The sequence below is a fragment of the Micropterus salmoides genome, unplaced genomic scaffold (assembly GCF_014851395.1).
Source record: "Micropterus salmoides isolate LMB-PRFRI ecotype aquatic unplaced genomic scaffold, ASM1485139v1 Ms_hic_scaffold_11, whole genome shotgun sequence".
In the NCBI taxonomy this organism is placed as follows: domain Eukaryota; kingdom Metazoa; phylum Chordata; class Actinopteri; order Centrarchiformes; family Centrarchidae; genus Micropterus; species Micropterus salmoides.
The window spans coordinates 1,926,184-1,953,069 of NW_024040152.1; the positions used below are offsets into that span (position 1 = coordinate 1,926,184).

Here is a 26,886-nt window from a genome sequence, read left to right on the forward strand (position 1 = left end):
TAAAGTTCTTGAAATAACTCCAGCACAGAGAAAGCAACACAAAACAGTTTGGAAGATTATTAAAACATTTCCAGCCAACAAGAGCTGCAGATCAGCTGCAGCACTCTGTCGGTGTCGCCTGAGCATTGTGTGGCTATTTGACTGTTGATTGTGATTTATTGGTTTGCAAACAACAGTGGAAAAGAGAGGATCAGTAGCAAACATGCTCGATTTAAAGCCAGTAGCCTCTACTCGCCCATTCAGAAATTCACTGCAATGCCATTTTGAACCCTCTTGCACCTCCCTCCCTCCCTCCCTCCCTCCTCCTGTGTGTCATTAATCACCTCTCATACATTCCACCGCTCTGTTCATCAGCGCGCAGAGAGCCGGAGCTGCTTCCTCCCGCGGTCACTCTGAGACTTTTCTCTGCATTTGAGGATACACGTGTAACTTTCTCCGTTTCTGTCATCATGTGATCATTTCTAGAAAACATATTTGCGTTGGATTTTACTTTGTAGGAGGATTCGTGAAGATTTGGAGTGCTCATCAAACAGAGATGTTCAACAACCTCTTCAGTTAGATCAGGTAAGATCCACCTTGTTTTAGATATGTTTGCAAAATGTAAGTCAGCTTAATGCAAACAAAATGACTGACTATGACCAAATATATTCATTAGTGTTGTTGCCTTGATTAGAAATAAGTTCAGTGAGAAGTCATTTAATTGGATGTGAAAACATCTGAGCAGCAGGACACATTTAAGAAAAACTAACATTTTACAGTTACAAAGATCCTAAAAAAATGTCTCAGTGGATGTTAAAGTGATGGAGAGAGGAATAATTTCTTAAAACAGAGCAATTAAATAATGAAATTGTTTTAAAACATTAAACATCTTTGGATAAATCTCAGCAGAAGATTCATTCTATAATAATTTTAATATGAAAGGTATTTTGGGGGGTCTTTTTTAACCTTTTAAAACTTCATTTATATCGGTTAATTTAGACCAATTAAAAAGAGCTTCATGACACAAAGGTTTGTTGCCATGAGTTTAATTACATCAAATAAACATCACACAATTGGAGAGACAGTTCCTCTAGCTATGACATTTCATCCAACCATACACACATAATGTTTTATGCATAACATTAATTCATGTCACATATGATCTACTCTGCATGTTCATGTGTTTTGCTTGAAGGGTTTGGCAGCACTTTTAATAATTCACTTTCAATCACCACAACACATTTGTTTTTTTAAGTTAAAATATGACAAGATTAACTGGTTAAAAACAGCTCAAGAGATGTGTCATTTCCCTTAAGCAAAAGAAGGAAAAATGTACTTCCTGTCATTTGTTCAGTGTTTCTTTACATGTCAGATCTTAAAACATGTACTTAACTGGTTGGTAATACATTTTAGTATGAAATGTACTGTATTTCCACAGATTCCACTGATGCTTTGAAGGGTTTTGACATCAGTAGCTACATATCAGTTTACACACTTCAGGGACTTTATGATCCCAAGTCTAATTTTACTGCCAGTGGAATTCAAGCTGATTTAGATCACGTAAAATGTTTCTGAGTGGACATCTCTGATTTTACCGCCTCTTCCTGCACCCGAACAGAGCAACATCTGCATTTCATCCATTGACCACAGCTTGGTTTTGAAGGCTGTTATTTATTTTAATCTGGGCCGAGTGAATTAAACAATTGTAGCTTGATTATTTGAAAATGACGAGTTTGTGTCCCGTCTCTGACCAATCAGAAGTCTGAAGTGTTTTAAGGCCACCTTTTAGTATCAGCTCCGCTCACTTGGAACCTCAGCTGAGGTGATACCTAAAAAAGTATACCAATGGAAAACCAAAAAAGAGCAATCCCAAGAGAGTCGAGCCGTGCCATGCAGTGAAAAATGAGGCATCAATCTGCCTGTTCTGTATTTTAATTTTTACTTGTGTTCCACTGACTCTCTTGAGAAAACCTAACAATGTACTCACAAGTCCAGGGGGCAGGAGAAACATGAATTACAACATCATGGCAGCTGATTCTTATCTAAAGACACATCTCAGCTCTATCCAGCACAGACTTGATCTACTATTCCTGCTTAAAGGACACTAACTAAAGGTTGTTACAATATCAATATTAACTTTATTTATGTAGCACACTTAAAACAACCAAGGTGCTTTACAAGGTAAACGTACAGCAATAAATCATACAGTATATCATAGAATATATGATATATAATGATAATAAAAATCTACTGGGATAATAACTTTCCCAAGAGAGAGAAAAAAAACCAAAAAGCGAACAGAGTCAGAGGAGCGAAAAGAAAAGAAAGGAGAGAAAAGTACAGTAATAACATTTGATTCAGGGAGACAACAGGGATCGCCAATCCATTAAGACATTTGAAAGTTAAAAGAAAGATTTTAAAATTAGTCCTGTAACTTCTCTGCAACTTAACGTTGCACCATTTCTTCTACCCAAGCGCACTAAAAGTGCCTAAATAACAATATAGAACGCAACTTTGTTGTTTGCTCTATCTAATTCTACACATGATGTGTTCAGGTGCAGTAGTGAGTGTATCTCACCTGCTTTTTGGTTGTGCTCAGAGCCCAACACAAGATCACGGTAGTTACTGGCGTTAAACGAGAGGAAAATTGACTTAAAGTAAAAATAAGCTGCAGGTCCTTATAGTGTTGTTGACGCAAGCTGTTATGCAGCAAGTGCGTCTTAACTTATTTGGGGATTCGTTACCCTTTTTTGTAGACATTGATTGTAGGGCTGAACAATTAATTGAAATCTTATTACAATCTTATTGAAATTGCAGGAGGTGCAATATTTGTTAAAGGCAAAATGTGTGTCAAAATCTTATTTTAAATTAAATATTGTCATGCTGCAGAGATGTCCTGGCCTTAAAATGATATTCTACAGACTTCAGAAAACATCTTTGTTTGGTACAGATCCTTGCAAAAAGCACACCTTAATCATTGAAAAATGAAATTAATTATATAAAAATGATTATTCCCTCTGATATCACATTTGCAATATCAGTCAGTAATTGATTGCAACACCTTGCACACTTATTGGCATTTATTGATATCTGTGTGCTCATGTAGTTGTTGTTGTTGTTGTTTGGTTTACTGCTAGTTGTTGATATCATTCATGTCAAAGCGTTTTCTAAGGCTGCATTCAGACTGCAGGACAAAGTGACCCTAATCCAATTTATTTGCCCATATGGGACTCAGATCTGATCTTTTTATGACAGTGTGAACAGGCCAAGTCACATGGAATCTGATCTTTTCCAGTTCAGATTTGGGCCACTTTTATGTAGTCAAAATCCGATACAGATCGGATCTTTTTAAATGCGACCTGAGTCTAGACCATAGACTATATATAAGAAACGGACGTAGTCATCGTGACGTCACCCGTTGTTTTGTGGACTGCCATTTTGAAGCCTTGAGTTTGGCCGATAGGGCGCCGCCATGTTGAGTTTTTGCAACCAGCGGCACCGGACGTGACCATATTTGGACGAGACGGTGGAGCTACAAGGGCTGACAATTTTGTCCAAACTAAATGTACTCACCAGAGAAAGTGAACAGCCAACTCCTAATAAGCTTTTTCAATGGTGCTGGTTAAATTTACAGAGTGCCGTGGGTACGAGTCACTCTAGCCTGATTGACAGGTCACCATTGTAACGACCAATCATAGATAGTCCCGCCCTGAAGCATACTATGCTTTCTGGTCTATTTTCCTATAAGTGGGACCACTATAATTTACTAAATGAACATCATGCTGTGTTGAAGAAGTCTTGAAACTAGTGACTGAGACCATAAACTCATTAGGAAAGTGTTTACTGAGGGAATAAATCAGCTGAGAAGTAGCCTCACTTTACCATTATTTCAAGTGGAGCTGGACTTCTTTTTGCAACCAGAAGAGTTGCCCCCTGCTGGCCATTTATTAGAATGCAGGTTTAAGGGACTTTATTGGATTCACATATCAGATCTGAGGCTTTCCGCTTGGTCTGGATACTCAGGTCGGAATTGATGCGACTTTGAAGTCACTCTAGAGCAGCTGTTCTGCTGTGGACGGAGCCGCGGTGAATGAAAAAGCTCTTCAAAAGCCATAATTAAACATGGGGGTCTCTTCCTCCTTTAACTTGCTACCATCTGCTTACTAATTCCCTTTCTTACACCTTGCGAGCTCTTTCCTGAGTTATGTGCATGCTTTTTGGCACGTGGGGAGAGAGAGAGAGAGAGGGGTAGTGAATTGTGGGTCAGATGCTTTGTCCATCTCCAGAAACCGTGGTGAAACAAACAGAAAGTTGTGAACACTTGTCATAATTTGGGAGAAATGTAACCCATGAGATGACAACGAAATAGGGGAGTCTCCCATGAGCTAACGTGAGCTTACCTCTGTTGCGCCGTGTTTACTTCTGTAGCCTGCAACAGCATTCTGCTGCGTGTGACCTCGTGTTATTCTTCTACGCATGCAGGTCACTTTCAGGCCGTGGACAGTTCCAACTGGAGTCTGATATGTGGCACATTTAAGCAATGATGTGAACTGTCAAACAAAAATTGGATCTTGGGAAAAAAATCGGAATTGAGCATTAAGGCTTGCAGTCTGAGTTTCACACTATATATTTTTCAAACATCAGAACAGCTGCTGCATATTTCATGTTTTGGAGTAACTGACTCAAAGGCTTCCAACGCAGCAGCTACAAATTCTGGGCCCCTGACAGCAGCTCACTCGGGGACCATGAGAGAATGAATATGTATAATACCAACATCAGTTCACTTCCATCCTGTCACTGCAGAGGGACCCTTTTTTTTTTCCCTTTGCTGCTCATCCCAACACAGACTCACAGCTGAAATGGCTTCATGTAAAATTCAGTGTTAAGAATTTGTGAGATGACAGAGTGAGACAGAGGCACCTAGCAAAAGGGAATGAATGATCACAGGATTAGATTGTATTAATTAGGTAAGCCAGATAAAATATTTAAATAAAATATTTAAATAAAATATTTAAATATCGCTGCAGCCAGAGATCTGCTATAAGTAGGACACAACCAGAGGCTTCGTCTCTTTCAGTTCTACCACTCATTTTGTCGATCTGTCTTTTATCTCTTGTCCTACTATTTTTGTCTGTTCTTCTTTATTCTCTTTGATTCATTCTTTCTGTGCTGTTTTAACTGAGGTTAAGTGAAAGACATCTTGCAAGAGCAGTACTTCAATACTACTACTACTAACACTATTGCTGATTCATATACTGCAGTGTACTTTTCTCATCTTAAAATCTACATGTGCTTTACAAGAAGACATGAAAAAAATTTAAAGGGACAAATATTTAGGAAACAATAAAAAAATAAAAGTACTGTAGCTGTGGAATCTAAGTGACAAGAAGTGTTAAAAAAAACAGAAAGGCAAGATTATGGAATATTCTTTAGGGAGAGATGTAACAGAGCACAATATTTTTGTCTTGTGATGCTCAGGGTGTCAGTTTAGGCGTTGGAACCTCCTAGCTAAGACACACCAACACATTCTCACTCCTGATTCATCACATATTGGCACCTGGTCAAGGCCCTTTGTCGCCCTGGGCACCCCTTTTGCATACATTTTTGACGTTGAAGTCTTCACGGTCAAGCTAGCAACGCTTAGCAACAACAAATACGCCACGCCACACATTACATATGCAACGTCCGGTTAGACTTTCAAAATAAAATGCTAGCTAGTGGTGACCCAACACAAAGTCAGAGGTGAGTGATTATTCATCGGGTGACATAAACACAACTCTATGGGATGAAGGCAGCTAACATGTCAGCCACAACAATGTTATAAGGTAATAATACATCCAGACATTTTGAGTTACGGCTTGTAGTAGAGTTCTTCTGCCCCCTTGAGGTAAAACAATAATTTATTGCAGCTTTAAGGTTTGCTGTATTCACAAAGTTTAAAACTGATGGAGTACTTGGCTTCTGCATTTCCTAGCTCCTCCCGGCCTCCCTCCTCCTCCACCATGAGCCTGCTCTCCTGCTCAGTGGCGAGGGCGGAGCTCTACAGCGAGGGTGCCTCCCCGGTGTCTCTCGACTCCAGTGTATTCTTCAGTGAGACGACGGCGTCCTGCTCCAGAGACCATCTTGACTTCTTCATCATCAATGTTGGGGGAAGTCGTTACGTGCTGTCGCAGGAGCTGCTGGCGTCCTACCCGGAGACCCGGCTGGGGAAACTAGCCTGCTGCAGCCGAGACTCAGCGCTGGAGCTCTGCGACGATGCCGACCTCCTGGAGAATGAGTTCTTCTTTGATCGGAACGCGCAGACCTTCCAGTAGGTGGTGCCGATAAAATATGCAATTATAAACAAGGTCAAACATTTCTACTAAGCCTGATCTGATTGTATCGTACTCAAATTGGGTATTAAAGTATCAAAATAAAACAACACCCTATGAGATTATATTGAAACTGAAGGTGTGACCAATTTTCTTTTTCCTCATTCCCCCAAAAAGGATGGAGAGATACTGTAGAGCTTCTTGTAGACTTATTGAAATAAACCGCCCTGGGTTGTACCGTAACGAAAGAAATAACAGAAAAAACCCCCCAGAATGCCCCTTTTAATGTCCCTCCTGACAGAATACCTGTTTGTGTATTTGTCCTGACAGGTATGTGATGAACTACTACCGGACGGGTCACCTGCATGTGAGGGAGGAGCTATGTGAGATGTCCTTCCTGCAGGAGATTGAGTATTGGGGCATCGACGAGCTTTGCATCAACCCCTGCTGCCGCGAACGTTACTACCGCCGCAAGGAGCAGAAGGAGACCTTCGACGTATATCGAGAGTTTGAGGCCCACGACGATGATGAGGATTTTGTGGGTGCCGCCTGTCCGGCTCTCCGTCGCCGCCTGTGGGACCTGCTGGAGAAACCAGAATCATCACGCGCTGCTCGCACCTTTGGCTCCCTCTCTGTCTTCTTTGTGGTGGTGTCGGTTATCAACATGGTGCTCATCTCGCTGGACGTTGGGGAGGACTTCGGTGTGAGCGGCGTCGGTGCACCGCTGCTGTTCGATGCGCTGGAGTATGTGTGCGTGGTTTGGTTCACGGGTGAGCTGGCACTTCGGTTCCTCTGCGTGAGGGATAAGTGCCGCTTCAGTCGGAGTATTCCCAACATGATCGACCTGCTGGCCATCCTGCCGTTCTATGTGACGCTGGTGGTGGAGAGCCTCCATGGAGGGAGCACAGAGCTGGAGAACATGGGCCGCGTGGTGCAGGTCCTCCGACTCCTGAGGTCGCTCCGAATGTTGAAACTGGGACGACACTCGACAGGTAAATGCTACTTTAGTATTGTCGAAAAATACATTTTAGTTATTCTATGGCTCTGTTCTTAACAGAAGGCAGTTGCCTCGATGCCTCAATGCCATAATATGCAGATGTCAGAAGGCATAACTTTGGAGTGAAGGCATTTTCCAAGAACACTGGTTTCGAACAGCCTATTAGGGCAGCATTTATAGCAATGTAGCACTCTTGTGTCTCTTCTGGCTTTCAGTTGCTAGACTTAGTGTCAGCTAGCTAGCTATTGAAAAGTCTTATGGCTCTCAGAAGCCTCAGAAATCATACTAAACAAACTTGGTTGCAGTGGCGGCTGGTGAAAAATGTTTTAGGTGGGGCTGTGCCATATCCAGTTTCAGTAACCGTTGCAATACAGTTTGACACAAACTGCAGGATACCAGAGCTTTGTGAAATAGTCAGACATTATTTAATGGCAATATTAGTTTTCTTACACAAACCTAAACAGTGAACTTAAACATAGGAAGTGACGTGAAAAGAAAATACTCAAGTAAATCAATATCATCCACCCATCCATCCATCGTCAACCGCTTATCCTGCGTACAGGGTCGCGGGGGGGCTGGAGCCAATCACAGCTTACATCGGGCGAAAGGCGGGGTACACCCTGGACAGGTCGCCAGTCCATCGCAGGGCCACACATAGACAAACAACCACTCATGCTCACATCCACACCTAAGGACAATTTAGGGACACCAATCAACCTAGCCTGCATGTCTTTGGATGGTGGGAGGAAGCTGGAGCAGCCGGAGAGAACCCACGCAGACACCGGGAGAACATGCAAACTCCACACAGAAAGGCCGGGGGCAGTTTGAAGGTATCTTAGGAGACAGGAAAAGATCATTTGAAACGTTTAAAACACCACTCGATGCCTCGCTGTTCTGTTAGACACCTTCTGAGCAGGGGGTGGTTTGTTAATTAGGGCAATCGGGCAATACACCACCACATCAGGCAAGACAGACGATTTTTCTCACTCTTTCTACCACACTGTAGCTGTGACTGTTTTTGACAGACAGTTTGCCGTTTGCAGTTTCTGAATATTGTTGTCTAATCAACGTTGCTTCTGGTTGAAAATCTTTTTGTTAAGACAGTTTTTTCATGTTAAGACAGTTTTTTCGAACTGCGGGCGCTGCAATGCAATCTGTATGGCTTCCAGGAGGGCTTGCGCTTACGTCATGCACCCAGCAGCAGAGCTACGCTTCTGCCACCTGAAAACAACTGGGCAGTTCTCCAGCTTGTTGTTGTCACTACGATCAGCTGCTGTTTCACCAAAACATACGTTCAGGCTGAAAATTCATCTGTGGTGTTGTGTCGGGAAATGCAACGACTTTACCAGCGGTGAGTAAAACATAGTAAAAATAATACACGTAAGTTGTTAAGCTATGAGGAGAGGAAACGTCCGCTAGCCACTAGGCTAATTTATGCAGTTTAAAATGTTATAGGCTTAAGCTAATAATTGTGAACATAAAAAGAAAATCTTAATAGTTATTTTTAGAATTTTATGCTATGTCAAATGTGATTGTTATCAAGCCATGTTTTTTTTGTGTAGTAGTGTAGTCAGTTTAAAGTTAACTTTACTGCACTTAACCAGTAACAATTATTTGATGTTTTATTTTCTTTTATTGCCAGAAACCACAGGCATCAAATTCAAATTCAAATCATGTCACGATCCTGTCCTGAGTTTCTCTGTGAGTTTATTTATTTGTCAGTTCTGTATCTGTCATTAAGGTCTGTTGTCAGTATTGAGTGTTACTCTTTGTTGGATTTATCTCTGTTCTGGATTCTGCTCCGCTTGGATTTTTGCTCTGAGCTTCCACGTATTCCACGTGTTTAGTTTGCTTAAATAAACTTTATTTTGAACTTCTACCTCCTCTCCTTTGCTCTGCGTTTGTGTACTCACCTCAGTCTGTACTCAGCCTACCCATGACAAATCAGCTTTATTGGCATGAATGTATAACAATATTGCCAAAGCTACATATAAATTACATGGCATGCAATTATGTTAAATTACTTGGCATCTCTGCCAGAGGAGGATAAAAAGAAAAAAGAGAGTAACAGAAAATAAACCAAAACAATAAACACCTTTTTATATTTCCCCTTAGATGCCTTGTTGTTGAAGTGTAAATACAGAGGAAGAATGGGAGAACAGCAAATAGCTCGTTGTTAATGTGTCATTACAGAGCATGGGAGAACAACGGATACTTTCAATACAGCCCATACCCCTAATGTTACTGTGTAACTACAGGATAATAAGTGGAGAACATTTAAGAGGTTGTACAACTCTTTGCTAACCTTATTAGTCTTCTGTAATGTGTGTAAAGAATGAAAATAAATACTATGCTCTTCTGTACTTTATTAAACATTTAAATAGCTATGTTTGATCCACCTTCATATACAGTATATGTGACATTATTACATTACTGCATTACTTGTTTTCTACTCCAGACTGCTGCCCCCCCCCGAGAGATTTGGCAGGAGCCGCCACTGCTTCTGAAACAGCATTTTTAGCAGAACACCTATGTCTTCCCTTTAAGGGATATTGAGGTTTAGAAAAGAAAACATCATGTGAAGGTGCAAACACCACCATCTTTACAGACTGTGATTTTAAGGATAAATAAGAATGATATATGGATCACTTTTAAAAATAGATTCCAGAAAAATAAACATTCAGATAAACACTCATAGACGCAGCTTTGTTTGAGCAGGTGAAGTGCTTTGTTCATGGGCACATGATCAGCAGCAGCTGAAGGAGACGACACATGTGTTTCCAGCCTGTCAGGGGATTTCAAGTACACAATGCTAACAGCCAGAGAGAGAAAAGGGAATGGAAATTCTCCTCGGTGAGAAGCTGCTGCTGTGAGATTACAGCCGGGAGGTTTTCTGAGGAATATTGATTCATATTTTAGCAAATTCCCTCAGAGAGACTTGAGCGTGATTATGTTTTATGTGTCAGACTGGGACGTGTGAGTGCTTTGATCTGGGTGATTCTGGGAAGGATGATCATCCCTGGACTCATGAATAATGAAATAGAACATGAACGGGATTGGGAGGAGGGAGGGAGAAAGACGAAAAGAGGAAAAGAGAAGGGAGGGTGAGAGGAAAGAGGGAAAAATAGGTTACACCAGGATCCAGTCTTTCTTAATACAGCGCTAGCATGGCGTATGTTTGTTCATTCATCCTCTGAGATCCCTTCCTAACATAATAATGCAACAAGGGACAAACTCCAGAGTCCTTGTTCAGTGCAACTAAATTTCAGAAGATATGAGTCTCTTGCAGTTTGAATAAGTCAGATTAAGATTCACAGATGCTGTTTGACCATCCGTCATGCTTGACCTTTACCTTGACAATTTACTTTTGCAAAGATTTAAATTGGGCATTATTATCTAAATGGGTCAGTTTGCTTTAATCTTTTCAAACCAAAGCCTCTCATTTTCATTTTGGCCTGAAAAACATCAATATACTGCAGGCTATGGTTTTTAAACACAGAGTTACTGTTAACTCCCCTGGAACATATTTCAAGAAATAACAGATTATTCCTGTTCTGTGTTCATTTGGAACACCTGAACTATTAATTCAAGTAAACTAATTTAGTACACTGAACAAAATTACGTTAAAAAACGCAACACTTTTGTTTTTGCCCCCATTCATCGTGAGCTGAACTCAAAGATCTAAGACTTTCTCTATGTTCACAAAAGGCCTGTTTCTCTCAAATATTGTTCACAAATCTGTCAAAATCTGTGTTAGTGAGCACTTCTCCTTTTGCTGAAATGATGTATCCACCTCACAGGTGTGGCATATCAAGATGCTGGTCAGATAGCATGGGGATTGCACAGGTGTGCCTTAGGCTGGCCACAATAAAAGGCCAATCACAAAAGCATGGGAAAATAAGGTCGAGGTTACTTAAAAAAAACACTGAAGTTACCCCTTAATAAAAGAGAGAGAAGAGGCTGATATCTAGTCAGATGTACAGGAGCCCATAGGGACAAACTTCAGGCAGCTCTGATTAACCCATCAGTGAAACGGACATACTGTTATTCTGTTTAAATACATGAAACACAGTGACTTTTATGGTTTAAACTCTGCTGTGAGTATTGAGTGAAAGCAAACTTTCTTAAATCTTTGCAAATGTACAGAAGCAGCTTTCTACAACAGAAAACAATCCTCGTTAGTCTTCAGTACTTTATGAGCTCATTTGAAATCCTTCTTAAACTCGACACCAAAGCTCATTTCTTTTTCTCTCGGAGGAGAATAGCGAGATGACAAGTCATTCTGGGGTGTGAACGTCGGCCCTGTGAGCGGCTCACACGTGGGTGTATTTATAAATTGGTTCCTCTTTCTGCCACTCCTTATTTTCAGCTTAGGTCCTCAGACTCACTCAGAGTAAAAAAAACAGAACCCAATGAAGAGATGATCACACGCTGTCACTCACAGAAGATGGAGAGAAATAAGAGATCATTTCCTAAATTAGATAATCAGACAAACTGCGGACACAGACTACTGCTGTGAGTCAAAACGTGAGTCAACATACGACTTTCACTTAACAAATAATTGTAGTTTCCAAAAAGAAAATAGAGACATTTGAATGAAAACTTTAATTTAGGAATCACATTTTCATTTGGATACAGTTTACTGAAATGAAAATGAAATTATTATACACAATATTTAGACTGGAAACGAAGAGGTAAATACTGAATCTGGTGAAAACGTTCCAACTACAATTTTTAAATGTGCATCCACGTCGACTTAATCTTACAGCAGACTTATTTTGAAAGCCACCCAGTGTCTGCTCTATTTCAAGCAGTTCACACTTTTAAATCAATCTACTGTATCATCTGTAAAATGCTCAGCCAGGATGGAAAGTGTACGTGATGTGTTTCTAAAACATTCCTCTGTCCTCATTTCTGTCCAGGCCTAAAGTCTCTGGGGTTGACCATCGCTCAGTGCTACGAGGAGGTTGGCCTCCTGCTCCTCTTCCTCGGTGTCGGCATCTCCATCTTCGCCACGGTCATCTTCACTCTGGAGCACGACTCTCCTGCCACCACCTTCAGCAGCGTGCCGGCCGCCTGGTGGTGGGCGACCACCTCCATGACCACGGTCGGCTACGGAGACATCCGGCCCGACACAGCTGTGGGGAAGGTGCTGGCCTTCCTCTGCATCCTGTCTGGGATCCTGATCCTGGCGCTCCCCATCGCCATCATCAACGAGCGCTTCTCCGCCTGCTACTTCACCCTGAAGATGAGGGAGGCGGCGGCGCGGCACGGCGAGATGCTGAAGAGGCTGGCCCGTGGCTCGGTGGGGGGGGCGGGCGTGGGAGGAGTGCGAGGAGGCGTGAACCTGAGGGACGCTTACGCCCGGAGTGTCCTGGAGATGTTGAAGCTGCATGGGCGAGAGAGGGCGAGCACCCGGAGCAGCGGAGGGGAAGAACTGTGGTGGTAGAACCAGGAGACGAAACTCAGACTGGCCCAGACCTGATGGTTGAAGTGACTGCCCTGCAGAGGGGGAATTTACAACCTCACAAGAGTCAGCGGTTGAAGGGTTCATGAGTCAGGCACCGAGTGGATCAAAAGAATTCCTGAGAATACTCAAAAGTTCAGTCAAAAGTCAAAAGATGAGAGTGATGTGACCTGCACGTCGTGGTGGAGGTCTGGCCACTTTGTATCGGGACAGATTCCTATGCAGAACAATTTGTTCTGAAAGTTTCCCCTCTTTTGAGTCACAGACAATTAAAATAGGTTCAAAGGATATGTTTTACTGTGTGCTAGTTTACCGTCCCCCTGGCCCCGCAGGTGCATTCCTCATAGACTTCACCAACTTCTTATCTACTATAATTAAATTAGAGAAGGTTCTAGTAGTTGGAGATTTTAATTTACATGTTGACAATGTCAGATCTTTTATCCATCACTGATGCTTTTAACTTTATTCAACATGTCTCAGGGCCCACACATATTAAGGGCCACACCCTGGACCTAGTTTTCTCACTTGGCCTCCAGATAGAAAATGTCTGTGTAGAAGACGTACATGTGAGTGACCACAGTGTATTCTTTCATCTTAACTTCCCATTGGCCCCGTTGCCCCTGAGACCCAGGGCCCAAAGACATATCATAAATAAGGATGTCACCAAGAAGTTCACTGCTCTGTTTGAATCCGGTATGTTGTTGGGATGCCAGGATGTGGATGTTTTTATTTATTCTTTTAACAACCAATGCACAGAAATTTTAGATAAAGTGGCACCTGTCAATCCTACCAAGACTGTTCACAAAAAGCAGTGCCCCTGGATGAACGAAGCCATACAATCTATGAAGAGAAGCTGTCGCATGGTGGAGCGTCTGTGGAAAAATGGAAACTTGAGGTCCATAGACTACACCTCAAGGACCAAATCGCTTCACTAAATGAGTTGCTGAAGAACACAAGAACCCAGCCAACCTAATAGCGACAAATAAGAAAACCCCCAAAATATTGTTTGACACCATTCACGCTATTGTCTCCCCATCTATCCCTGAAGCTGCTGTATTTTGTAAAACTGACAGCAATGAGTTTCTGAATTTTTTCGTAAATAGGATTGCAGATATCAGGGCAAATGTCTCCCAAACTCCTTCCAATCCTGCTCTGTGACCCACCCCCCTCTTATTCTTGGTCCTCTTTTAACCCAGTATCACTGCATGACATCAAACGCCTGCTGGAACTGAAACCTTCCTCCTGTTCTACGGATGTCCTCCCTACTGTGCTCTTTATACAAGCTTTTGATTCAATTGGCCCTAGTATTGTGAACATGCTTAAAATCTCACTTCAAACTGGCATTGTCCCCATCTCCTTTAACCATGCAATCATTGAACCAGTACTTAAAAAGTCTAACCTGGACCCATCAGACCCTAAGAACTATAGGCCCATTTCAAAACTCTCGTTTGTGTCAAAAATTCTTGAAAAAATAGTAGCAGTCCAACTGACTACCTTCCTTGAGACCCATGAATTATTTGACAAATTTCAGTCTGGGTTCCGCAAAAAACACTCTACTGAAACCTCTTTACTTAAAATCTCCAGCGATATTATGATGGCCGCTGATTCTGGAAAATGCACAGTCTTGGTCCTATTAGACCTTTCCTCAGCTTTCGATACTGTTGATCTCAATATCATGCTAAAAAGACTTCACGAGCTGGCAGGGATGTCTGGATCTGTCTTAAAATGGTTTTCATCTTATCTGTCTGGCAGAAGTTGTCGGATAAAGCAGTGTTGTGATATGGGGTACCCCAAGGGTCCGTCCTGGGACCTATCTTATTTCTCCTGTACATTCTCTCTCTTGGACAAATTATCAGACAGTTCAGCGATATATCTTACCTCCTTTATGCAGATGATATTCAGCTGTACTGCTCATTTAAGGCCACAGATCTCCATAAATTATCCGTCCTAGCAAACTGTTTGAGCAACATCAAGCAGTGGCTGAATGAGAACGCTTTGCAACTGAACACAGATAAGACAGAGACATTAATTATTGCACCTGATAGCATTACCCCTTTGATCAAGCAGTATTTGGGTGACCTGGGCTCGTCTGTGAAACCGAGCCTCAGGAACCTAGGTGATGTCTTTGATTCAGCGATGTCCCTAGCGCATCATTTCAACCAACTAATTAAAAACTGTTTCTTCCAACTAAGGAACTTATCCAAACTAAGATCAATGGTGTCAAAGATAGAATTAGAGATGATCATCCACGCCTTCATATCCTCCCGTTTAGATTATTGTAAGAGTCTTTTTACATGCATGAGTAATAAAGAACTCACTCGCCTCCAAGCTGTCCATAACTCAGCTGCTAGACTCTTAACACATACAAGCAGAAGAGCGCACATTACTCCAGTCCTATCATCCCTTCACTGGCTGCCAGTTCATTTTAGAATCCATTTTAAAATCTTGGTCCTTACTTTTAGAGCATTACATGGTCAAACCTCTTACATCTTCGACCTGTTACAGCAACATACCCCCCCCCCATAACCTAAGGTCATTATATCAGAGGCTGTTGGTAGTTCCCCGTACCCACTTTAAGACCAGAGGAGACCGGTCTTTCCAAGCAGCTGCACCCAGGTTGTGGAATGCACTCCCCACTTCGTTATGCAACTGTGTTGTTTCTTTTAAAAAGCAGCTGAAGACTCTGTTATTCAAACAGGCGTTTGTTAAACATTAAGCTTGGTTTTAAAGTTGTCTGTCAATGTGTTTCTGGTGTCTAGCTAGAACTGTATTTTGTTGTTATATTGAGAAGCACCTTGTGATTTTATCTGTGAAAAGTGCTATATAAATAAATTTTACTTACTTACTTACTTACTGTAACAGTTCAGCTACCAGGTCACTCGAAGAGCTGGTGAGCAGCTGATATCACTGTTAACAAATATTGCAGTAGGCCGCATTGTGTAAAATTTTGATTAATTGTTCAGCTCTACTGGACGTTGCATATGTTTTTTAATTGCTAACTTGACTGTGGAGCCCAACACGTGCACAAACTACCATAAAGGTTACCCAGGGCGTTAAAAAGCGACACCAATGGGTCTTGACCAATTGTCCATATGTGACGAGTTGGAAATGAGAACGTGTTCTTCTGTTTTGATGCTTTATAGATTGAACAACTAATAGATTCAACAAGAAAATAATATGCAGATTAATCGATAATGAAAAGAATGGAAGGAGCTTTGAACAAGGGAAAAAAGAAGCAGGTCTCAAATGCAGCAAAACACACTTTTCTGTGTTGAATTTGTGGCTCTACCAGGTATTTTAATAAGTAACCGGCCCCGCTACAGGGGTCCTGGTCTGTGGTCAAATGTAGGTTTAAAAGGTAGATTTTAAGATTCTGAACAATTCATCTTGTTGCTCTTTTTGTGTCACAAACGTGTTTTAAAAGGCTGCATTTTCATCACATCTCAACAGTTCAGTGTGGAGCTTTGGCAGATGAAAGATTTCAAGTGAATTTATTATTCTGTTATGATGTAACATGAGTTGACCTGTTTATACAAAACATAGAAATGAATAACAGTAAAAATAAACAGTAATAACTATACTTATTAATTATATTTAGTAAGTAACATTTGAAACGCACCTGTCAATTTCTACTTTCTGAGTGCAGTTTGGGGTCATTTGAAATGTTTGCTCGGCAGATTCTTTTCCACTTAATGTAATGTACAACTTGACCTGATAAACCAATCGGCTTGCTTGACGCTCAGGTCCACGTAATGTGTAGTTGCGATTTGGCAGGTGTACATGTTGGTTCCTCTGTGATTATAATTCTCTGTGTAAGTTGGACGTTTGTGTGCATCTTGGCAGAAACATAATAAACTCTTAGGAAGTCTGATTGTAGCGTTCTTTGTGTGTGTAGGAAGAAAAAGCGAGTAATTCCATTGGATGCAGAGAAATACTGAAAGTAACTGGAATCCATGGCTACGTTCACTCTGCAGGCCGATTTATTTCCCAGGTACATTTTTTTGAAGATTATTTTCTAAATGTGGCCCACATCAGACTCCACTGTGAATTGGCCACAGCCTGAAAGAGATCCACATGTGCAGAAGAATAATACTACGTCACATGCAGCATGCTGTCATTCGCATACTTTCTAACCCTCCCGATTTTCACAGGAGAACCACAGATTTTATCGCTCTCTCCTCTCGGGGTCACAATTCTCCAAATTTATGACAAATGTTCATAACTTTTCATTGCGTTCATTACAGTTTCTGGCTCTGTACGGCGCATATAAGCTCCACAACTCTCTCTCTACTGTTTCCATCCAGACAAGTAGTATGCACGTGACGCAGCAGTTTCTGTGATGAGTGCCAATATATAAAGACGAAGACATCCAGTGTGCCAGCAGCATTAATGCACATCTCATTTATTTTTAATTTATGCACTGTTAGTCAGATTTCAATTGAAGTATGACCATGTTAATAATAATAATAATAGACATGTAAGAAATAGGGCTGTCAAGCATTTAAAAAAATTAATTATTGTCTGTAATTTTGTAATGTATTAATAGAAAGAATCGAAATGAATCACATATATTGATATTTGCCATGATAAACATTTAAAATATTTTAATTCAAATAGATTTTGGGAAATGAGTGCATTAATGATAATAAACAAACTTATTCAGTTAACATCTTTATTTCCCATACGTTCATATGCAACCTTTTTTTCACTGTTCATATGCTGAAGACCTTCAAGAAATTTTAGGATGACACCTGCCTCCTCGGTTTGAATAAGAAAGTCACCACTGCTGAAAAAGACCAGGAGAAACCTAAACTGCGTTAAAATTTTAAGGCGTTATTTTTTCTATATTTCTATTATTTCTACAACCGTAATAATAATGTCAACATTAATTCGTCATGGTGGTTGATCATCTGTTTTTTCACTAACTTTTTACTAATGTAATATTAAACAAGGTTGAGGCATAGGTCAATATTGTAGGATTGAGTTTGCTTTCTCACGTGCCACTTAAAATGTCTCTGCGTGTCGACGCTGGTCCGCGTGCCATAGGTTTCCGAATGCCGACCCCTGATCTAGAGTGACATCAGAGTCATGTGAACTCCAATCTTTTTTGTTTGTTTGTTTGTTTTTTTTTTTTTATTCTTTATTTTTACAGGCAAGTCATTAAGAACGAGCTCTTATTTACAATGCCGGCCTGACAAGTGGGGTAACCACTTAGGGAAAAGGAAATAGGGCTGAAATAATCTGACAATCTGACAGTCCAGACTCCGCATTTCAAAAAAATCTGACCTGTATCTGATTTGGACCACATGTGAAAGTGGCCCAAATCCGAAATGGAAAAGAGTCCATGTGACTTGGGCTGTTCACACTGTTAAAACATCAAATCTGAGTCACATATGAGCAAAACAAAATCAAATTTGGGCCACTTTAGCCTGCTGTCTGAAAGCACTCTACATTAACATAATGTTGTGCTAATTTGGTTGGAGACGTTTCCCACAATGCACCGTTTGCCGTGCGTTATCAGAAAACAGGATTTGATGCCACAACAAATCTTGAGTCAGTCAGAAAAAAGCTCTTTCTGTGCTCCTGTTGTTTTCTTCCCTAAAAGACATTGTCTCTGTGCACCACCTTCTCAGAGAGTACATTAGTAAGTGTTGTATAGAAGTCAGTATAAAACCCCTACTGGCTGTCACAGTACCTCAGTGCTTTGCACTCTCTTCTATAGTTTCTCTGATGACTCTGTGACTCAGTCATGCAATAAAGGACATTCTCCTGTGAATCAGAGTGGTATTTTCAAATCTCAGCGATGACCCGAAGGCCTGAATAAAAACATTAACCTGTGAGCTGCTGCCAGGATGTTGTCTGCCTTCTAACAGTCTTGTTTTGTAGATAAGCTGCTGTGTGTAGATTCGATTTCAGGTTATTTTACCCAAGTGTTCCTTTATCAAAGCTCAGCCAGCACGGGAGCATGAGTCAGTAGCTGACTTGTTTTTATCACTTAGATGGATCTTACATTGACTCCTTGTAGACTTACTAACCCCAACCCTCACTCAAACCAAAAAACATGAACCCTTTATCAATTAACCCTAAACCTTTATGGCTTCCATTGTGGGGACCAGCTTCTTGTCCACATAATGCACAATTTGCTCATCCTCCTTTGCTTGCAACTGGATTTGTCAGACACCAGAGTCTTTTTGTGAACATCTGAATATGATTTATATTTGTATTTTATTTTCAAGAGCTTAAAGGAATTAGTATCAGGGCAATTGGAATAATATTTCAAGAATAAAGTTGTTAATGGGTCAGAATTCTAGGAAAGGTTTTGTAATATTAAAAAAAAAGATATTTATAAGATTTTTTTCTTCTTCTTGTAATTAAGTCATGATTTTATTAGAAAATTGTTGTTATATTTTGAAGAATTAAAGATTTTGAGAAGAAAGTAATGTTAGTTTTCCTAACAGTGACCCTAAAACTCGTCATTATATTTGATTTTGACATATTTTAAAAATCCATCCATCTTCAAAGGCTTATCCGGGGTCGGGTCCAGCAGGGGACCGCAGTCCTCAGTCCTCCCACTTAAATGTACCTGGAACATCTCCCTAGGGAGGCACACAGCGGGGATCCTTACTAGACATATTTTAAAAATCTAAATCATAGGATGTTATATAACTAAACTTCAGGAAGAAGGACCACGCCTCTCTTTGTCACTAATTCTACCTCCTGCCCCTGTTCCTGTTTCCTCCCACCATCAAAGACTTGCATGCTAACATTTTATTAATTCCAACAAGTAAGGTCCGGCCCTGACAGTGTTTGTGCCCCTCCGCATGCCCAATCCTATAAAGTGGGGTCATCACTTCTCAATCCTCAGGAATTGTAAAAAAAAAATCAGCAGCCAAACTCACAATTTTAGTGTAAACAGCCAAGTCAGTAATCATGGTCAATAAGAAGTGTGATCTGCCTCCACATCATATCCTAAACTGGGAGACCAAACCTAACCTGTTTTCCCCCTTAAACTGTATGTCAACCCAGATACTATTTTCTTGCATTGTAGTAAAATTTTAATTTCATTTAATTTCATTTTAATTCAGTTAGAATCTCTTGGACTTTAATAGCTCTTGTGTTTCAGCAGGTTTTCTGCTCATGTTCAAAACTTTCTGCACATTCAGAATCTCTGCCGTGTTCTCAGTGTTCTCAGACATGTCCAGAAAAAAATTGCAATACTACGAGATTAACATCATCATTTAATGAGAATTCATAGTATTTTTAATTCCACCTGGCCTCTACTCTGCTGTGCATTACGTTATTGATCCGCTGGAATATAGCCTATCCCCTTAAGACCGTTAGACTGACAAAGTTTGGGACAGCATGCTGCATGTGAAACTGAAACCAACCAAAAACATTACTGATCAGGCAGAAATCTCACCACAGGTCCACAGAGATGTTAACTTCAGCAGCTCCGATAAAGTGCTGATCACAGTCCAAAACAGCAGTTTTAAGATGTTTATATTGCAAAACTGTTGCCTAGCAGTTCCGTTATACTGTCTGGACTCACAGTGCGAGGTGCACATGATTAAAATTGCTGGTGTCGCTTCAGCTGGGCTGAGTTGATTCACGCGGAGTCGGAACCTTCTCTTGCGGCGCCGGAAACTTCTCTTGCGGCGCCCCCTGCATCAAGTAACTGTTCTTTTTCTACTACAGGAACCACAGGGGGTTGATAAACAAGACACTTTTTGAGACAAGCCCTAACCCTGAGTCTCGACCCCCTCTTGAGGGTTCCAGTAGTCGCTCTGGCCACCAAACCCTAAATAACAACGTGACATCACGCACCAATCCTTGGGCTGATGCCTGTGACTTTGCTGCAGGGGAATAAAGACACGTGAGATTGAGTTTTCTATCTATTGTGTCGCGTGAACAAACACCTCTTGTGAGAAGAACCAGGGTCCAGCCTGACCACTTCTTCCTCTAGTGAGGAGGAAACTTTGCTTTACTTGCTTCAGTGAAGTGACGCTTCATTAAATGTAGAGTAACTGTAGTTTAGCTCACAACAGATTTTGTCCCCACAATGTGATTTAAAAGAGAACAAAACACACACACACACACACACACACACACACACACACACACACACACACACACACACACACACACACAGTTTTACGCTTCGTTAACATCGATTTGTTTCACAGCCTCTCACGTCATCCTCAGGTATCATCTGACGAAGAAAGGTTGCAAAAAATTAAAAGTGACAGCCTCCATCCAGCGGCATTTCACTCTACTAAGCTGTGTGTGTGTGCGCGCTGGTAATTATATAACACAACCTTTTTATATGCTTTTTCAGCCCTCTCATGAAGCTCTGGGGCAGCACGTTCCCTTCTTCTCCGCTTTACACTGAATGCATCATTTACACTTGTACACAGTGCGAGCTGCACTGGAGCGATTCTCAAGTATATCAAATATACGAAAAACGACCCACATCTGAGGTGTTGAAAAGTATAAACTTGTCTTAACTTCTGCTTTTCACTCTGTACCTTCGGTCTTTTGTAGACATATTAACCCTTACTTCCTTTATCACCTATGTAAAAAGCAACCAGAAGGTAAAAGGTGAGAGGACACAGCACTTTGATAGTTGGGAGATCAGTTCACTGCGAAGGTAAAGTGCTTGTCCTCCATGGAAGGCATTGCCAGTCAGTCACACTATTGGATGGATTGGGATGAAATGTGGTCCAGACATTCATGTTCCCCTCAGTATGAACTATAATAACTTTGATGATACTCTGATCTTTCATCTCACACCGTTCCCTTTTATTACTTTGGCTTATGACCAAATACTTGCAAAACTGATGCTGGCCACTCATTAGAATATAACTGGGCTGATTTTGGGTCCGATTTGCCCTATCGACAGTCCACCCGATCCTGAGCCGAGGCTGGTCAGAACAGATTATCTGCCCAAATTATCCTGTTGCGTGAGGGGTTCACAAACAGAGCGAGCTGACCAGAAAGCGTCCCCAGCGTGTTGTGTGTCTGCTCGCGCTATAAAATGTATAAACCTGCTGATTCCCTCTTCTCAGCCTAGAGTTTGATTCTCTTTTTCTATTTTCTGTGCAAAACACAGCACACACAAGTGCAACCAGCTGACGACGAAAGTCTACCTCCATGTTTGTTTCTGTCTGAAGTCATGTTTGATCACGTGAGATTCTGTGAGATCCCGAGTCCCCGAAACCACCACTGCGTCTTGTTGTGGAGTTAGTCTGTGTTCTGTTATTTGCCTACTTTATCCACTCTGTGTTCGGGGGTAGTTCGGGGGCTAATAACACAGCCCCTTACCCTAACCAGGCCAGGTTAGGCCCTAACAAACCCTGTTTGTTTTGTTGCTACGCCTTGCGTTTAGACTCCCTGTTGCTGTTCTTTTTAATTTAGACTTAGTTTATAGTTTGCTTGCTGTCTTGGTTTGCTTACTCCACCTGTTGTTTTGTTTATCTGGTCATTATCTGTCTTCTTGTGTTTAGTAGGGTTTGGTATTTTCCTTAGTTCTGATCTGTCCATTTTAGTTTCCTGGTCAGTCTGTTCTGTGTCCTTTTTCCTGTGATCCCTGTTTTATAGTTGATCAGTGTTGGTCTGTTTACATGGGTTTCTGTTATTGCCTGGGGTTAGTAATCCCTCTGCCTGCCTGTCTAGTTAGTCCTGATCCCTCTCACCTGTGTTGCTCCCGCCTGCTCAATAGTCCCTGGTGTTAAATGTCTGCTGTTTCTGTTCTGTGTCTGTCCGGTCATTGTAGCTTGCTGTTGTTCTGTCCCTGTCTCATGTCGTGTGATAATTTTAGGAACGCTCAGCTCAGCCACTCTGACTGTAAGTGAGCTCGCCTTTTGTTTAATAAATCTTTGAACTGTACTAGTCAGCCTTCATGTCCTGCATTTAGGCCCACCAACCTGCTCATCCACGCACTCACACTACAATTTGTGACAGGACCGAACTGTTGGGTGTGTGCGTTCTTTAGATTAAAATATTAAATATCTGTTAAATCTGTCGCTGTGTCTGTGGTATCCCAGGCACAGTCTCATGGGTCAAGCCTCGGAGGATCTGATCCTTGCTTTATAGGTGAGAAAGGCAACTTAAGGTACTTTAGGTAAGGGCTAGAGAAAAACAAAACAAACATCATTTTACATTAATACTGGGCTCACCAAACTTTTGGCATGTCTCTGTGTATAGATAAAACACAAATGTAGGAATCATCACTTCCTCCAAACATTACTTACTTGCATAGAGATTTGCCTTACTTTTTTTGCGTCTTATGTCCAAATGAAGAAATGTACTTTATATAAAAAAAACTTTGCCGATGAATGTTTTGTGGTTTCACTTGTAGGTCTTTTCAGAAGATAAAGAAGACACATTTAAAATGTCTTTTGTTGTGATGTTTTAGTGTATTTAGCCCCCAGCTGTCCTACTTGTAAATGAGGACTCTCTGCTTAATTTATCATAATTACTGCAAAGAATGTATCTTCCAGCTTTGACAGCAACATAAAAGCTGCTTTTTGTACAGCAGGGGCGTTTTTAGGATCATGAAACATTGGGGGCTTAGCCCAGCCCATAAAACTTCATTTCTTCATATAATAATTGACTCCCCCCCCACCCCACTGTAAAGCAGTATAGCAACAGTAAACATCCTCTACTTATACGGCACAACAAAACTCACAACAACACTATTAACTGTCTCACTTTGATGTTGCTAAATTGAAATGTCATGTGTCTAATTACAATAATATAACAACAAAACTGCGGCAGTATGAACAGGGGGTCTGGGTGTACTCCCCCAGAACATTGTGAGTGTTAAACACCTGCAGTCTGGTGTTTTTCTGCACCAATTTCTGCCTTTTCTGCATCAATTTATTGTGGAATTGCAGCTCTCAGGCATTCTGGGTTGCTTTCAGATGTTTCTCCTGTAGATCAACTTTTAATATCATCACTGCTGAATCAACACACACGCAGGCCTGACTGATTGAGGTAACCTCTTTAAATGTGCATGTGGCACCTTTTTACCTCATCAATAATACATTAAATCATTTCAGTTAGAAACTCCTGGACTTTAATAGCTCCTGTGTTTCAGCAGGTTTTCTGCTCATGTTCATAGTTCTGCCGCACCGTGTGGAAGGGATCCATACCGCGGATTCTGCAACCCGTTGCACCACTACTATCCATGGTAGTGTGGGGATGTTTTGTTGTGCAGGATCACAGCCCCTATGTGTCCACATGAGGAAAGGTCAAGATAGGCTGAGTAAAAATGGACTGTCTATTGCATTAGACTAGGCAACTTGATGAGTTTATTTTTTTAAGTAGCCCATTAAAATATTCCTGCAAATGCAGTGAAGAAGCTGATTATCTGTAATTTAGTTATTTCTACAATTATTTCCTTTTTAAATCTCCATGAAGGTGTTTAGAAGATCACTTTAAAATATCACTTTTGCTGCCTGTGCCTTTTATTATGGAGATGTAACCAACCAAACCTCTTGCTTTGCAGTAGCACAGGCTGCCAATACAATCTGATTATTCGTAATAATAGTAACCGATGTGTATTAAAGAAAAGAAACAGGCTTATGTCCAAAGCGATGCTCTGATCAACAACAGGACACTTTTAATTTACAGTATCTCAATCAATGCAATGATCATCTGACATAGATCTTACAGTGTGTAGTCTTCATTTGCTCTGCAGAGACTCAAGACGGTTTTAATGTTAATGGAAAGTGAAAGTTTTTCACTTTGCCAGCCTTTTAAAGAGCGACGCTGCTTTCTAACACGGTCACCAGTGCCATGGTGTGGCTCACTGGATATCAGTTGCATTAGTAGAACATAAAGCGATATTTGCCTGATTTTCTAAATGTTTGCATCCGCCCAGCTCTGTGACAAGCGCCCAACCAGAGCTTTACTGTGTGACTGCACACACAGCCTGGATGAGCTCATTTCAGTTAATGAAGCAAAATGCAGATTACAGACTGGTTAAGTTATAAAAGGTATGAATGGAAAATGTAGCAAAATTAAGAGTAGGCCTACATTAGATGTACCCACCCCTGCTGCAGACATCATCACTGCTGCCTTCAGCTAGAAGGAAAAGCAGCACAAAAGAAAAAGCTGCATGAGCCTCGAGCAACTTCTTTTTTCCTCCCTAAACATTCCTATAGGCTCTATATTCCTATCAGGTGATCAACCTCACCACAAATCCCACAACTTAATTTCAGCGCCTCTGATAAAGTGCAGCTCACAGCCGCTTCAGGTGGAGCAGAGAGGACAGACACAGAGCTACAGCTGTATCATCTTATTCTCCGCTAATTTGCAGGAGAATAACTTACATATTTAAAGTTGAGTAAATAGTGCTTTTCTCAAAGTGCTTCACAATACACACAATCTAACGTACACATGTAACATTAATACTGTTTGACAGTGGATCATATCCTCCTCTCGTGTCTTCCTGCTCACACTGTGATGAATGAATTATTATTATTATTCCATTGTTTCAACACTCTGTTTATGTGATTTCTTTTTTTCTTGCTTTGCTTCCAAACAGTGATCAATCATCTGTCTATATCAGGAATACTGTCAGGGTACTGTGACCTCTGACCTTTGACCTCCTGACTGTTGGCTACCTCACATCCTCATACCTAAATGACAGAATCAGTCCTTTGCCTGTAACTCCCAAAACGATATATATAAAAGCAGCATAAGGCTTTACAACATCAACAAAACTCTTCAACAAGCTAGCTATGAGAAGAAGCAGAAAGTATATGTATAATGTAGTAAAGTAGAATTTGAGCTCTTTGGAATAAGAAAAGGTATTATGGGTCAGTATGGATACCATGGCAGAGGCTGCTGAGAGACTGAAAAAGACGTTGAAAGAAGCAAGGATGAAAAAAAAGAGAAAGTGGCCAAACAAGAGATGGGACAAGAGTAAATATCAGACTGGCTTTTACTCATTGGTGTGAGCTAAAAGAACTGAAAGGCTGCAGCTGGCCTTCTTTCTGTTGGACTAGTCAGTAATATTGCTGTGTCTTGTGTTGTTGCTTGATGTTTGGCTGTTAGCAAAGTTGTCAACTTGCTAGTTTTTTATTAACTATTACCATTTCCATAATTAATGTAATCATAATAAATGCACATGTATAGCTATCCTTATTTACGACTGTTGGAGGACATGAATAGCAGCCTCCTGGGTGAAAGTCTGGTGTAACTTTGTTGCTCTTTATACCACTTCACCTGACTTCGCTGCCTAAAAATAAATGTGAATATGGGTTGTAATAAGCTGCTTGCACAAACGACCTAAACAGTTGTATTTTTAGGGAGGATGGTCTGCCGATGTTGGTGATCTAAGAGTTGAAGTTTCTCCCTGTGAGGTCTCTAATAAGAACTCGTTTCCCCGCCCTTAAATTACCAAAATGCAAATGTGTGATGTTCCAGTTTTTTTCTCGCTGTGCAGCCAGAGGCATCAAACAGAGAATTCAGGTCAGTTGTGAAGGCACTCAGGCAGGAAGTCATTTGATGTACCTGTGGTGAAACTGCTGCCTGCAGAAATAAAAAAAAAGGGATTAGATTATAATTAAAGCTTTTTTTGGACCAGGACGGCCTTCAGCAGTCAGTCATCTGTGTTTTTGATCTCAAAATAATGGGATGGATTAGGTAAAATGATTGGGCCAAAAGAAGTGACAACCACCTCTCCCACAGGTAATTTGTGCAAAAAGGGGAGAGGGGCTTAAAGAATTTATAGTAGTGAGCACAGAAGAAGAAATAAATGAGGAGGGGCTCTGAACCTCAAGATTTATACATTCTGTAGTTTGGAGGTCCTCCCAGTCAAAACTAAACTGAAACCAGATAGATTTTGTCTTATTATAACAAGAGATAAAGAGACTTATGACTCTGTTATACATCAAAACACCACAACAATGAGATTCCCCAAACTTTAACCAAGTGGTTTATAATTTAAAACAAACCAAACACTTTGCAGAGGTGGCAGATCAGAAAAGGCTTATGAGAACTTGCCAGGATCCTTGCCTTTATGTTTTACAGATTCTGTATTTATTGTCCGTCATGAGGTCCCCCAATCACAATTTATTTTGCTTTAAGCTTCATATAAAAAAATCTTCTGTCCTACTTAACGC

General features: G+C 41.0%; 1 protein-coding gene across 1 annotated transcript; it reads left to right on the forward strand.

Moving 5' to 3' along the window:
- Positions 1 to 374: 374 nt before the first annotated feature.
- Positions 375 to 16,613, forward strand: kcnv1 (potassium voltage-gated channel modifier subfamily V member 1). The gene is made up of 4 exons (XM_038710372.1): positions 375 to 564; positions 5,954 to 6,289; positions 6,621 to 7,282; positions 12,210 to 16,613. The coding sequence occupies exons 2-4, from the start codon at positions 5,982 to 5,984 to the stop codon at positions 12,734 to 12,736; spliced, it is 1,497 nt and encodes a 498-aa protein (XP_038566300.1). The 5' UTR covers positions 375 to 564; positions 5,954 to 5,981; the 3' UTR covers positions 12,737 to 16,613.
- The last annotated feature ends 10,273 nt before the right edge of the window (positions 16,614 to 26,886 follow it).